This window comes from Entelurus aequoreus, linkage group LG17, assembly GCF_033978785.1.
Source record: "Entelurus aequoreus isolate RoL-2023_Sb linkage group LG17, RoL_Eaeq_v1.1, whole genome shotgun sequence".
Lineage (NCBI taxonomy): Eukaryota > Metazoa > Chordata > Actinopteri > Syngnathiformes > Syngnathidae > Entelurus > Entelurus aequoreus.
The window spans coordinates 32,599,735-32,615,715 of NC_084747.1; the positions used below are offsets into that span (position 1 = coordinate 32,599,735).

At 39.9% G+C, this 15,981-nt stretch overlaps 1 protein-coding gene across 2 annotated transcripts in view; it reads right to left on the reverse strand.

Moving 5' to 3' along the window:
- fbxl17 (F-box and leucine-rich repeat protein 17) overlaps positions 1-15,981 on the reverse strand; it is a 665,460-nt gene that overhangs the window by 626,862 nt on the left and 22,617 nt on the right. For both annotated transcript variants that reach the window (XM_062025476.1, XM_062025477.1), the window contains exons 5-6: positions 14,387-14,644; positions 14,186-14,317 (exon numbers count right to left, since the gene is read on the reverse strand). In XM_062025476.1, the coding sequence (XP_061881460.1) occupies positions 14,186-14,317; positions 14,387-14,644 (390 nt within the window). The remainder of the gene's footprint in view (positions 1-14,185; positions 14,318-14,386; positions 14,645-15,981) is intronic.

Sequence of the window (15,981 nt, forward strand, 5' to 3'; positions counted from 1 at the left end):
ACACACACACACACACACACACACACACACACACGTTATGCTTATAGCCTGTCCTACTACACCCTCTGTAGGAACATACTACAACTACATTTAGCAATGTATGAATGAGCCTAGAGAGGGGCACAGTGAACTTTATTGGGATTAGCTAATAGAGACTCTAAAATAATAGAAGTATAGCTGTAAAACGCAAAGTCAGCAAATCAAGACTTGGACTCATCAAATGATCTCGCTTCAACATGCAAATATGGATAATGTTGACCTTTTGTTTGTTGCACTAACAATGAATCATCCCACTAGAGTTTTTAAGGACATGCTGTCTATGCATCTTCCCCCTGAATAATGGATGTCCTAGCACAACCACTGAGGTGAAATATCACTTCAGAAGAAATGCTTCACAGATGTAATTCAAAATAAATAAATAAAAAAAGGTTTTCCAATTCTCCTCTTTGTTTTTCTCCGTTTTGTTGTGTGGGCAGACCGGCGGAGGGAACTTATCGACGGTGTCTGAGTGCAGCCGCCTGTCCAAGTTTAAGTCAGAGCTCATTAATGCATCTTATTACTCTTTAGGCAAAGACGGCCGAGCAGCCACAATCACACAAACACACACACACACACACACACACACACACACCCTACACACACTACACACGTACAGACTGGCGTTTTGGGGGAAGCAGATCGATGGAGAAGCACTTGAAGGAGGATACTGAAGAAAGGAAAGTGCTGTTACCTTCCAACGCACACCCAGAATTTAAGTAGATGTAACTTTTCCATATGAGAACAAACAACTTGCTACTATTAGCAAATGGTCCAATAACATGCAGAATTTCACAAAATAAATATGTTTAAAAATACTGTATATTTGACATTATAAAAAAAAAATTTTAGAAAAATGGTCCATAAACAGGCAAAATGTTAGTTAAAATGTATATAAAAAACTAACTATTTAAAAAAGGTAAAAAAAAAAACCACAATAAGTCACATAAAATATATGAATTTCAGTGAGTGAATATGGATCAATTACATTTAAAAATACATTTTAAATATTTATTTGGTTCATAAACACACATAATTTGATTAATATAAATATATTAAAAAGAAGCAAAATAAAATACAAATTCCAACAACTTTAGTCCATAAACATGCTAAATATAGAAATGTAATATAGATGTGTAATTAGCTCAATCCACAGGTGAAAATAAAATCGTACATCGGTCAAACGCCGCAAAGTCTAAGTAAACTTGCATTTCAAAAGATGTTTTCTGGGCCAAAAATGCCAGAAAGGTTACACAAAATGTGGAGTTTGGGAAATTTTTATGTCATGAAAGATGTCAACAAATTTCATGAGACGACAACTCAGTTCAAAATTGTGTACCAGAAAAGGTGGTATGATGACAATCAAACTAGAATGGGGCCGTTATAAGACATAAGTAAGCATCAATATCAGCAACATCATTAATATTAAATTCTCAGTGACACTCACTAACTAATATTACCAAGTAGTTTTCTCACTCCAAGTGTGAGTCATTTTACTTTATTTTAGTTTCACAGCTCTGCTTCTTTCTACTCCTTTTCGGACATGCTGTAGTAAAAAACAACTGGAAATATATTATGTATTACATTGTAATTGTATGCATGTTCGAAATAAACTGATACTAACCCCCAACCAACCAACAGTATAAGGGTAAGTACCTTAACTTATGAGTTTTTTGACTAACGAGCGGTCTCTTGGGTTTCAATTATGCTTTAAGTTGCGAGCATGATTTTAGTTACGAGGCTCCCCGCTGCCGGTTGAAGTAGTATTTGTCCTTAACCCACAGCCAGAGATCGACACAATCATGTCCTCCATCCACTGAAACTCAGAAAATTAGTTGCAAAAGAGGAGAAGTAGACTACCGAATAAGAAAAACAAACAATTAACAACATGTCCACCTAGAGGGCAGCACAGTCGGTCCGCATCATGTCAAGCCACAAACGTCCAAACGCAGACATTTATCCATGAAAATATGGAGAAGCTGCCGACCCTGTGTTTGACGTGTTTGGTTCGTTCTGTCTCCTGAATCAACAAACTGGACAGTTGAGCATTACCTTTGGTACACAAACACAACTTGCTGTCAACTCTGACATCTCAGATCCGTCACTAAAAGAGTGTTTGCAACATAAACAACGATTTTCTAGTTCCTATTGTTACACGACAGGGAAGCAGCCCGTAGAAGACACCTACAAAAGTTTGCACCTCAAAGTGAATGCTGAACAATATTAATTGTATTATCGTATTTGTTTGCAGTACATGCTATCGTAATGTTTTTCAAACAATATTTCTTATCAAAAAGTTAGTTTTTTCTTTTAAAAAGACATGTTACATGTTAAAATTGTGGGTCCAGTTTCTGCAACATTTGTAATTAATTTGGTGAATTAGTGATGATTTTATTTTTATTTATGATTTTATAGATTTAGATTTAATGCATCTGTAAAGTACTTTGAATTGCCTTGTGCTCCATATATTTTCCTTAAAGATGGATTACTATGACTACCTCAATTATGCTTAAAGACCACCAAGACCAGAAATTGTTATGCAAGGATACAGATTTTTGTGACCGTTTTTGTCCAAAGACAATGCATCTAAAATTATGTATTTGCTGCAGACAAATCTTTCATGTAACTCTATGAGGGGAACCCCTATACCTCTTTCCTCAAAAGTATGATCACCTTGAGCTTTTTGGCAAGTGGAACTTTTCATGGTGAAACAATACATTTATGAGGTGTGAGTGAATCAATAGTCCGTAAAATAATACACAAAGTCTGCCAACCTAACTGAGAAAGGATTGCATGTTCCCTAGCGATGCTGTTAATCAGAATATGAATATAAGAACTTCTTGGAGTAATTGGCTGGGTTGATGGAAGTGGAGTTTCAAACCCTCAATTTCCTGATTGTGCAACCAACATGTTAACCACTCGGCCATTTGAGTTGTACTGATTCAAGATTTCCGTCCATGCATGTCCTATTTTGGTTTGTGTAATTGAATCATGTTCATACTCAATTATGAGATACTTTAAATCATTTGATTTAAAAGTTTCTTCTTGTTTACAAGGAAGTTTTTAAAATATGTTTCTCTCCATTCTAGATTAGGAGTCAAACCCCAGTTCTACACACATACACACTTTTAAAATGTGTATTGAAAAACTTTCTCCCAGTTTTCAGCGCACTCTAACATTTACACTATATGAACATCATTAATCTAATTCGTCTTCCAAAACAAGATTTTAATATGAGACTCTGTAATCTGGAACTACTTAATCTGAAGTGCAGTGACAACTCAAAAAGCAACTGGATTAGTGTGGATTTTTAAACCAGATTAGTTAAATCCTTATTTTATTTATACCCTTAACGGGAAACCAGGCCGTGGTGTTTTAGGAGAGCAAAGCAGGTATCAAATTAATTTCAAATAATTTCAATGGGCGGGGCTGATTTGAGATACAAGTATTTTGAGATACGTACTCGGTCATGTCTTGAATTGAGCTCGTAAATTGAATTTAGTTTTGTTTCTTTTGTCCTTTGCATGGCAGGAAATGTGACATAAAACATTGCCTGTAAATTTACCAAAGGTTTTATGATGGTGACAGTTTGAAACGGATTCATTCAATTATTTCCTTTGAGAAAATGAGTTTGAGCTTATTTCGAACATGCATGCATACAACATGAAACATCACTGTGCTTCATGTTGTTATAATTTGCATACAAGCTTCTGCTATTTAAATGAATAATTGACAATTTGTTATCACATTTAATGTTGCGGTTATATTGTTAATCTGTATAATAAAAACAATTACTAATCATGTGGGAGAAAACATTTGTATCTGGATCTATATCATTGTCCAAATCCTGTTTTTTATGGTGTTTGTTGCAGAAGTTTTTCAGTTCCATATGTTCTTGTTCAACAATCGTTGATGTTGTTTCTATAAATTCTATAAGTGTAGGTTGTTGCACTCCTGAATCTAGGTCTTCTTGTTTAGTGGTCCTTTGGAACATAGTCGTGTTGGTGTTGAATTTAGGTGTTTGTTTTCTGACAGACTCCATTATCATCGTCGTTGCCGAAGCAGTGTCAAGTTTAATGTTTGTCCAGGTCCTTGATGTCATGGACAACATCGACTCTTGATTCTGGACCTTCATTCAGCTTGATGCAGATTTTACAGTTGCCGCTCCAAATTCCCTAAAATTATTCCTGGTTTCTCAAGTCGTATGCTTTTTTGGCGATTTCAGCATTACAATTTGTGAGATGCTCATTCATGTACACATTTGTCCTTCAGCTTCTTTCCCTGTTTCAGCAGTGCCATTATAGATTTTCTGTTAACAAATTTTACAAGGATGACTGGAGTGGTGTTGTTGATTCTTCCATTCAGTGGGATGCATGTTTCGATGGTATTGATGTTGATTTCAATTTCCTTTGATTGCAGAAAGTTGAACACTTGCTGTTCTGCTGAGGCCACATCCAGGTCATCTGATTCTCCTCCATTATCCACAGCTTTTGCGTAAGATCTTTGTTTAATTCGGTGCCCTGTCACAATGATATCAATCATTTGTTTATCCTGATCCATTTCATCTATGATATTCCTCAGCATGTTGTTGTTGTCTCGTTTCACTGCAATAACTTCTTCTTGAAGAATCTTAATTTCTTGACGCATTTCCTGAAAGTCCTTTCTTATGTTGTTATTCTGACTGCAGATTTTCTATATTTTCCTGCAGACTTCTGAGATCTTCTTTGTATTCGGTTGTTGCTTTTCTCAGATCTTCTTTAAGTTCTCTTTTTACTCTTTCCAGGTCTGCTTTCTGTTCTATTCTTACTATTTCTATGTCATCGACTTTTTTTTTTTAAGCATCAAGTCTTGCTTACCATTATGTCCGGTGTCCAACATCAAATCTTGCTTCCCCTTGTGTCCACAGAATCACTTGATTCAGATGACACTGAAGGTTTAAGGATTTGAGTTTTTCTTTTAGATTTTGACATCGCAGCAGCTCACTGACCGGTGCCTTTCGTATCCGCTCGCTAACGGCAGTTGCTTCTTTAGCGACTCACGGCACTTTTAACTTGTTTATTTCAACAATTTCGTACCTTGCGCCGTTCAGATATCAACTTCAGGTGTCAGCCTGTCAACTTATTTGTCATCGGAAGCACAGCTTCAAACTATCGCTGTGGCTCCGGGTTTCTAGGCAACAGCTTTGAATTGCCGTTGGCTTGAGGCCAACTGCTCTTCTAAGTTGCCTTATTTCAGCTAATCAATGCCCTTCACCAGACCAAAATCAGTTCGAAGATGCCAGGTAACTCTCCTGTGGCTGTGATCACAAATCAGTGGTCAAAAGTTTACAATTTTATTTTTTTTTAAACGGTAGCAAAAGCAGGGCCTTTTTCTTTTCTTTGCGCACTCTCCCATTGACAGGAATGTGATTCCAAATTTGGACAATTTGCACAAATCAAATAAACACAACAGATTGTGTTGAATTTCACGGGACTTTGCAACATTTTTGCAAAAATATGTGACATTAGTGACGCTGACATGTAGCCACTTAGCATCGTTACATAATGGGAAAGGTGGGATCATGTGATGTAATCTCGGACTGTTCCCAAAAGGTTAGGCCACCCCGTTAAAACAACTGTAGACTACATAGAGTGGGTCCTCTGAAGGGTGTATAACCACCAAATTAAGGCAGCATTTTTGGACAAAGTGGCAGCTTGACCAAGTAAGTAAATAAAAATGATGAATACACAAACACACAAGCTTCTGTCTAGATAGCTATCTGTGGATGCTTTTAGACCGAACCCTTGCGGTGTTAAAACTGACATGTGACTGTCCCAAGATGTCCAACTCCTTTGAAGACTCTATGCACCCTGCGACACAATGCACTATTTGTGAGTAGAGCCTAACTGTGTGTGAGGGAGCTCAATTTGTGTGTGCAATTGAAGTCAAATATGTAAATAAAGTTTCCACAGGACATTCCAGTGCAGCTGGCAGCTGTTCAGTTCATCAGTTCGTGTGTGTGTGTGTGCCCTTGGCTTTTTTCTTCATTTTTTTCAACAAGGGCGCTGTGTGTGTTGATATATGTCAAAAGGGCGATCCCATAATAAGTGACAGCTGTCATTAGCACTTCCTTTGTCTCTACCGGCCCTATAATCTGGCTAATTAAATCTGAAAATGTCAATATACAATTTAATCTGCTTGATTGGCCTGTCGGGCAACTGGGGGGGTTCACAGTCATTCCTATGCTTGCAGACAGCCCAGCAATGGCAGCCCATCAGAACAGAGAAACACGGTTCACTCCTACGGACCGCTTTTTCATGTCGGTGCTAAAAGAAATAAATTCCCTCTTGAGAAGTGTTGGAGAATGACGAGAAAAACATGGCAAAAAACTCAGCCCAGGCTCTGATTGAAAATGCAGAGTAGTAATTAGCCCTTAATTGAGGGCACATGCTAATCTATGTTAGGGCATCTGCAATTCCACTCACATTTCCACATTCTGGACTGATTAAAATTGCAAATAATCAGTGTGTGTATATATATATATATATATATGTGTGTGTGTATATGTGTGTATGGGTGTGTGTGCGTGTGTGTATGTGTAAATCTTTCAATCGTATTGCAGCAAATTGAAGCGCACGCCCTGTGATTTTAACAAGACAGGTGGGCAGATAAAGCACAGGAGAGTATGAAAAAAAATTGCTTCCTGGGCAAAAAATGCTCACCGTTTGCAGTGTGCGTTTAATTGAAAGGAAAGAACAGTACAGCAAAGAAGGGTAATTTGTGCATTTTTTCAAAACTTCCACAGTTGTCTCTCTTCCACTGAGAAAGAAAAGTGAGGTATTTGTTATTCACAGAGCCTTTGCCCTTCCCGGTGATGGGAGACAACAGAATAAGAATGGGCACGAGGAAAGCAAACACACTTCAGAGGATGAAACCAATCTTTGAAAGGCAACTACTGGTGCCATAAACCAAGTGTGACATAAATAGTGGATGAGCAACACTAAGGAATGCTGGGTCGCTTTACTGCCACCTGCTTCCCCAAAACACACTCCTAGCCTTGGATCATCTCAGAGTGTCACTTTGTCAAACCAGGACACATCCTGAATGTTACTTACTTGTCTCTATGACAAAACGTATGTAGAAATTTGATTCTAATACGTCAGATTGACTTGAATTTTCTCACACACACACCTTGAACAAAACAACCACTGTAACTTCAGGCTGTTTCGCTGAATCATAGCGAGATTTGGTACACACCTCTAGGGGACTCACAAGTACATGTGGGTTAAACTTTTAGAAAGATTGGTTTTAAAAAAGGGAACATTTTCAAAATATAAAATGATGATACTTTTTAAGAAGGTAGGGGGTGGTTTCATTTGCAATCTAGAAACGTGTCCGGAAGCCAACCTCTTGCAGACAGACTCAAAAAACGTGTTATAAAAGTGCCTGGAGCAAAACTGATGTAAAATTTACACAAATGCATATCCAATACATATTCAGTGGTACTCAGTTGTACTATACCAGGGGTCGGCAACCCGCGGCTCCGGAGCCGCATGCGGCTCTTTGATCACTCTGATGCGGCTCAGCTGCATACTTGCTGACCCTCCCGATTTTTCCGGGAGACTTCCTAATTTCAGTGCCTCTCCCGAAAATCTCCCGGGGCAATAATATTGAGGGCGTGCCGTAATGGCAGTGCCTTTAGCGTTAGATTTTACACTATCAGCGTGCCGGTTCAATCACATGTTGTAAGCGGGCTCTGCCCCACACGCGTACGTGAAGGCAATGCATACTTACTCAACAGCCATACAGTTCACACTGACGGTGGCCATATAAAACAACTTTAACACTCTCACTAATATGCGCCACACTGTGAACCCACACCAAAAAAGAATGACAAACACATTTCTGGAGAACATCCGCACCGTGAGACAACATAAACACAACAGAACAAATACCCAGAATCCCATGCATCCCTAACTCTTCCGGGCTACATTATACACCCCCGCTAACACCCTCAACCCCGCCCACCTCAACCGGCGCACGGAGGGGGTGGGTATAATGTAGCCAGGAAGAGTAAGGGATGCATGGGATTCTGGGTATTTGTTCTGTTGTGTTTATGTTGTCTCACGGTGCGGATGTTCTCCAGAAATGTGTTTGTCATTCTTTTTTGGTGTGGGTTCACAGTGTGGCGCATATTAGTGAGAGTGTTAAAGTTGTTTTATACGGCCACCTTTAGTGTAACCCAGGGGTGGGCAATTAATTTTTACCGAGGGCCGCATGAGCAACCCGAGCACTGACACCGACAATATTTCAATTAAGTTTTGCACAAATTATTTTTGATATACTGTAAGATAGATAATAATAATAATAATAATATTTTCATTTAACCTAACTTATCTTTATACAAAAGCAGATGGCTTTTGATGGTTTTATTTTTAACACTTTCTTACACAACACTTCCTGATGTGTATTACAATACAAAAATTTCAATTTCTGTCACTTCATCCTGCATCCTCTTTGTTGTGAACGTAGCACGTCTGTAAGGTGATTGGCGAAGAAGGAAGAAGCGTTGCTGTTGCGGAAATGAGGAGTGAGGATTGGTTTTCCTTTTGGAAAGAACGAGATAAGTTGAGCTGTGTTAGTATAGCATGCTCAATAAAAGTTTAAAAAGAACGTCAGACTTGGTGTGCACTTCTTCTGGACGCTACAATTGATGTCACAAGTGGGATGAAATGCCTCCCAGTTCGCCTTGCCATCAAACCTGGGAGTCTTCATTGAGGGCGGAATTCCCCCCGTGGCAAGCAGCGTGGCTGCACCTGTAAACGCTGTCTCTCTCTCTCTCTGTCTCTCTCTCTCTCTCTTTGCGGCGAGCTCCTCACGTGGCACGTACCTCCCGATGACGTAGCACACAAGCAGCGCAGTATGCGCAAAGTTTTACTTCTGACACCAATTGTAGCGTCCAGAAGAAGTGCACAGCAAGTCTGACGCAATTTTTAAACTTTTATTGAGCAAGCTATACTAACACAGCTCAAGATATCTCGTTCCTTCCACACGCACGTCTCCTCACTTCTCATTTACACAACTCAAGAAGACAACATCTACTTCAGAAGGTCGTTACACTATATTCTTTAAACACAGCAACATGTGTACCACAAATAAGCACACGGCTTTACCTTTACTTGGCAGTCCATGTCTTTTTTAAAACACGCCATTCGTCATCAACTTTTCTCTTTTTAGCGTCTCTGGGATAACCGGGCATCACTGGTCGCTGTGCGCCTTCCCTCACAGGACATACGCACATATAACACTTTTCAAAATAAAAGCAGCACAGTTGTATTGCACGCACGCAAAGATGTTTTTTTAAATTTATTTTGTATTTGTGATTGCCGCTGCGCGCACGAGCATACGTCCACACGGAAGTAATACAAATAACGCTTTTCAAAACAAAAGCAGCACTGTTGTATTGCACACTCGAAATAGATACTTTTTAAAATTTATTTTGTAATTTATAATTGGCCTCACGCGGGCCGGACAGGGACATACAAAGGGCCGGATGCGGCCCGCGGGCCGCAGAATGCCCAGGTCTGGTGTAACCTGTATGATTGTTGACTAAGTATGCCTTGCAGTCACTCATGTGTGTCTGCAGAAGCCTCATACAACATGTAACCGGGCTGGCACGCTGTTAGTACAGGCTGTAGAGCAGGGGTGGGCAATTAATTTTTACCGGGGGGCGCATGAGCACTCCGAGCACTGCTGGAGGGCCACACCGACAATATTTCAATTCAATTTTGCTTAAATTATTTTTGATATACCGTAAGATAGATAATAATAATAATAATATTTTCATTTAACCTAACTTATCTTTATACAAAAGCACATGGCTTTTGATGGTTTTATTTTTAACACTTTCTTACACAACACTTCCTGATGTATATTACAATACAAAAATTTCAATTTCTGTCACTTTATCCTGCATCCTCTTTGTTGTGAACGTAGCACGCCTGTAAGGTGATTGGCGAAGGAGGAAGCGTTGCTGTTGCGGAAATGAGGAGTGAGGATAGACGTGCGTGTGGAAAGAACGAGATAAGTTGAGCTGTGTAAGTATAGGTTGCTCAATAAAAGTTTAAAAAGAGCATCAGACTTGGTGTGCACTTCTTCTGGACGCTACAATTGATGTCAGAAGTGGGATGAAATGCCTCCCAGTTCGCCTTGCTATCAAACCTGAGAGTCTTCATTGAGGGCGGAATTCCCCATGGCAAGCAACGTGCGCTGCACCTGTAGACACTGCCTCTCTCTCTCTCTCTCTCTCTCTTTCTCTCTCTCTCTCTCTCTTTGCGGCGAGCTCCTCACGTGGTACGTACCTCCCGATGACGTAGCCGGCTGAGCACACAAACAGCGCAGTATGCGCAAAGTTTTACTTCTGCCACCAATTGTAGCGTCCAAAAGAAGTGCACACCAAGTCTGACGCTCTTTTTAAACTTTTATTGAGCAAGCTATACTAACACAGCTCAACTTATCTCGTTCCTTCCACACGCACGTCTATCCTCGCTCCTCATTTACGCAACTCAAGAAGACAACAACTTCAGCAGGTCGTTACACTATATTCTTTAAACACAGCAACCTGTGTACCACAAATTAAGCACACGGCTTTACCTTTATACTTGGCAGTCCATGTCTTGTTGAAAACACGCCATTCGTCATCAACTTTTCTTTTTTTAGCGTCTCGGGGATAACCAGGCATCACTTGTCGCTATGTGCCTTCACTCAATGGACGCCCACAAATAACACTTTTCAGAATAAAAGCAGCACAGTTGTATTGCACGCACGACATGGATGTTTTTTTAAATTTATTATGTAATTTGTGATTGCCGCTGCGCGCACGAGCATACGTCCATACAGAGGTAATACAAATAACACTTTTCAAAACAAAAGCAGCACCGTTGTATTGCACACTCGAAATAGATACTTTTTAAAATTTATTTTGTAATTTATGATTGGCCTCACACGGGCCGGACAGGGACGTACAAAGGGCCGGATGCGGCCCGAGGGCCGCAGAATGCCCAGGTCTGCTGTAGAGGGTGCTAAAGGCAGAGCCATCACGGCACGCCCTTATTATTGTTGTTTGGGTGAAAATCGGTAGACATCCGATAGAATAGTTGCCCTGACTTTCGGGAGTCTCCTGGAAAAATTGGGAGGGTCGGCAAGTATGACGTTGTCAAGCTCCATTCATATAAAACTTGCGGGCCGCGCTAACATAACATTTTTATATTAAGGTGCGGGCCGCAAAATAACGTCTTGTGGGCCGTGTGTCTGGTTTATACATAGCGCAAAGCAAAAAAAAAAGCTTTGTATGCAGTGTTATTTCTTTTTAAATTTCAAAAGACTTTTGTGGCTCCCATTGTTTTCTTGAATTTGTGAAACGGGTCAAAATGGCTCTTTGAGCGGTAAAGGTTGCCGACCCCTGTACTATACCTTTCCACCACTTGTGGCAGTAATGACAATATCAAACAAACAGAAGAAGTCTGGAGCGAAAGTCATAGAGAAGTTTCTTAAGAGCATATTTGATTAGTACTTACTTTCTTATCCGCCTGACCTAAACCTTGATTATTATCTTGGTGATTAACACATGGTTTCATATCATTTGAGAAGGTCTATCCTGTTAAACTGTAAGTAGGTTTGATATGATTATTGAATACAAATAAAATCAAGAGTAGGATTACTAATACAGTGTAATTGAGTGGTTCCCAGTTCCCTATGTACTAGAAAAGTTGGACCCTGAGAACAAAAAGGTTAATAACCCCTGATTTAAACCAGAAGGAATTGTTTTAAATGTAGATTAAAATCATCATAGGGCCCCTTTAACCATCATGTAGTGTAAACGGAAGCTAGAGCAGTAAACCGTTAGAAATAACAAAGCACAAAAATTAAAATAAAAAAATCATATATACACTTAAGAGGTTCCAAAACAAACTGGAAATACATTGTGTGGATTTAGATGAAAATATTAACCCTTCATGTTTTCAGAGTGTTCAACAGTCAATCTTTAAGTGCAGGAGTGCTTGTTCTAAACTCCTGTTTTCATGCCAGAATATAGCATTGTGTTAATGTAAATGAACTTTCCAACAATAATGTCATGCTGTTTTACTTTAAATTAAAATCTAGTGAATCAACAGTGCCTCTGCTGCCTGCACAAAACACAATAATAAGCAATTCCACACAATGAGCAGACTTCTTAATCATTGACTGATATGCCCATCCCTTTTTAAAAAAAAGCCCACTGATTAGCTAGTGCTATTAGTGGTTTGAGTCATTCCTTCAAGGACACATGAGTAAAGCAGAGTTGGACTCGGTAGTCCAGACAGAGAGAAGACCCTCCAGAACGGAACCAAAATCTATAACGACGACAAGAAGTAAGAAAAGAATGGCAAAGAAAAAAGAAGAGACCACAGTGAAACATCCTGTGGCGTTTTGCTCAATCAAGTTTGACGGAAGAGGAGTATTCCAAAGGCTCCGTATTAAAAGCAGATCATGTACAGAAGAAGATGACCTCATTAAAGCGTCTTTGCTCCTTGTGCGTCGTTTTAATTGCCAAAATACAACCCAAGCCTAGACATAATAATCCCCTACCGAGACTTATCTAAACTCCAAAGGAATGACTCATATTTGAAGAAAAAAAAATGTCTGCAATGCAAACCGCTGTGCTGAAATGTTAATAGAAACAATATTCATCTCTCAGCAAGAGGTTCTGCCGAATATGGTGTACAATTAAGTTGATGAATGGGCTTTTAACAAACTGAGCTGTTGTTAACAACTGTGAGTGGGCTAATTCATCAACATATTCATGGTTTTACTTTGGAATTAAGGGACGGAAGAGAAAGGGGGGAAAAAAGACAAATGAAAAGGATTAGAGGCCGACATTAAAATAAATGACCAGATATATTCTATTTCTATAAGAAAGTGCAGATACAAACTCAAAGCCAGATGACCGTTGTAGAGATCCCATGATAGCCATTTGGCAAACTCCACATTGATTTGAATAAAATCTTCCAGTGAATGAAACTGACTGGCATTTCTATAAGGGTGAAATAGCACACTCTAGTGGTATACTGAATATCTAACACTACATTACATCTGTTCGTTTTGTGACACTATTGAGTTTTTTATGCCAAACAATTATTTGCATGCTATAATTATTTTTATATACAAACTTTACACAAACTAGGTGTCTATTTGGAAAAAAAATGTCTATCATTATTTTTATTATGATGTGCCCTTTTATTGTTGCAGGCACCTTTTTGGAATTGCTTAATTTCTTCATACTAGCCTTATTCTACTAAATAGTGTTTTTATTATTATTATAATTTATTATTAATTTCTATTTCTAATTATTATTATTTATTAATAATTATATTATTACTTAAAATTATGTTTTCTTTTTAATATTGGTAAAAGTTTAGTTATTTTAGTGAAACATTTAGATTTGTTTTGTATTTATAGGCAACCTAATTATGGGTTATGGGTTATACTTGTACAGCGCTTTTCTACCTTCAAGGCACTTAAAGCGCTTTGACACTATTTCCACATTCACCCATTCACACACTGATGGCGGGAGCCATGCAAGGCGCTAACCACGACCCATCAGGAGCAAGGGTGAAGTGTCTTACTCAAGGACAGAACGGACGTGACTAGGTTGGTAGAAGCTGGGGATCGAACCAGGAACCCTCAGGTTGCTGGCACGGCCACTCTCCCAACGGCACCACGCCGTCCCCTTTACATTTGAATGTTTACATTGACTAAACACCAATTGTATGTTATTTTATATCCAGAATATACCATAAAGTATTTTAACGTACAGATGTTCAAGTTGTTTTCCATTTAATTTTGTGTGAATATAAACATTACTGCGGTGAGCTGCAGTATTAAAATATCAAATCTGTGTGACAGCGAAACAAAATTAGTAGCCTCACAGATGAAGATAAATGAGTTGACGCTCTCAAAGCCCAACAGAAACAACTTTAAATAGCATTGGGAGAAGTGAGGGTGTTTTTAAGGACATCCACAAGGACAGGGAGCCATGACAACATTAAAAAACACAGTCAAACACACTTCTCCACAAGTACTTAGGGAACAGCAGCTGCTATGAGTGTACCGACAAAGTAAAAGTACTCACCAGTTTGTTCTCCTGCAAGTACAGTTTCTGCAGTTTGGGGCATCCATTGGCCAAAGCCACCATGCCGTCATCGCTGACGCCGTAACACTGGCCCAGGTGAATGTCCTTCAGCTCGCTGCAGCGCTCTCCTATCTGATGGGTAAAAAGGATTGCGTAAGTGTCTTGTTGGAAAGAAGAGTACGTATAGCACCAGATGGATACCTTTATTAGCGCCCTGTCTGTCAGTTTGTCCTGGTTGCCCACATGCACCTTCACCAGCTGAGGGCAGTGTGCAGCCAAGGCAGCAAGGGAAGAGTCTCCCAGCTGCTTGCACCTGTATGCTGTGTACTTTTGCAGGCCTGGGCAGTGAGAGGCCAGAGCCGAGACGCCGTAGTCGTGGACCCCTCTGCAGTCTGAGATGTTTATCTCTGTCACATTCTGCCTTCGAGAACCTATTTGCAGCAGGAGATCATCGTTTACCTGAAAAGACAGGAAAAATTCTGTGAAAAATACATTATATGAACTTGAAGCCCACAGGCAATTTTGCTGTCCGCAGGCCCTAACTTGTGGCCCTTAAAGGCCTACAGAAATGAAATGTTCTTATTGAAACGGGGACAGCAGGTCCATTCTATGTGTCATCCTTGATCATTTCGCGATATTGACATATTTTTGCTGAAAGGATTTAGTAGAGAACATCGACGATAAAGTTCGCAACTTTTGGTCGCTGATAAAAAAGCCTTGCCTGTACCAGAAGTAGCTTGACTTCACAGATTGTGGAGCGCCTCACATCTGCACATTGTTTACAATCATGGCCACCAGCAGCGAGAGCAATTCGGACCGAGAAAGCGACGATTACCCCAGTAATTTGAGCGAGGATGAAAGATTCGTGGATGAGAAAGTGAAAGTGAAGGATTAGAGGGCAGTGGAAGCGATTCAGATAGGGAAGATGCTGTGAGGGGCGAGTGGGACCTGATATTCAGCTGGGAATGACTAAAACAGCAAATAAACACAAGACATATATATACTCTATTAGCCACAACACAACCAGGCTTATATTTAATATGCCACAAATTAATCCCGCATAACAAACATCTCCCCCTCCCGTCCATATAACCCACCAATACAACTCAAACACCCGCACAACACACTCAATCCCACAACCCAAAGTACCGTTCACCTCCGTAAAGTTCATACAGCACATATATTTCCCCAAAGTTACGTACGTGACATGCACATAGCGGCACGCACGTACGGGCAAGCGATCAAATGTTTGGAAGCCAAAGCTGCATACTCACGGTAGCGCGTCTGCTATCCAACTCAAAGTCCTCCTGGTTGTGTTGCTGCAGCCGGCAGCTAAAACATCGCTTCCCACCTACAGCTTTCTTCTTTGCTGTCTTCATTGTTCATTAAACAAATTGCAAAAGATTCACCAACACAGATGTCCAGAATACTGTGGAATTTTGCGATGAAAACAGACGACTTAATAGCTGGCCACAGTGGTGTCCCAAAATGTCCGCTACAATCCGTGACGTCACGCGCAAACGTCATCATACCGAGATGTTTTCAGCAGAATATTTCGCGGGAAATTTAAAATTGCACTTTACTAATCTAACCCGGCCGTATTGGCATGTGTTGCAATGTTAAGATTTCATCATTGATATATAAACTATCAGACTGCGTGGTCGGTAGTAGTGGGTTTCAGTAGGCCTTTCACTTCCTAGTTTAGTGTCATTTCGGTTTGAACACACTGGGCGGCTAATATGGCAATCTTGAATCCCACGAGAAAGAACACTAACTACAATAACAGTCAAGCACAA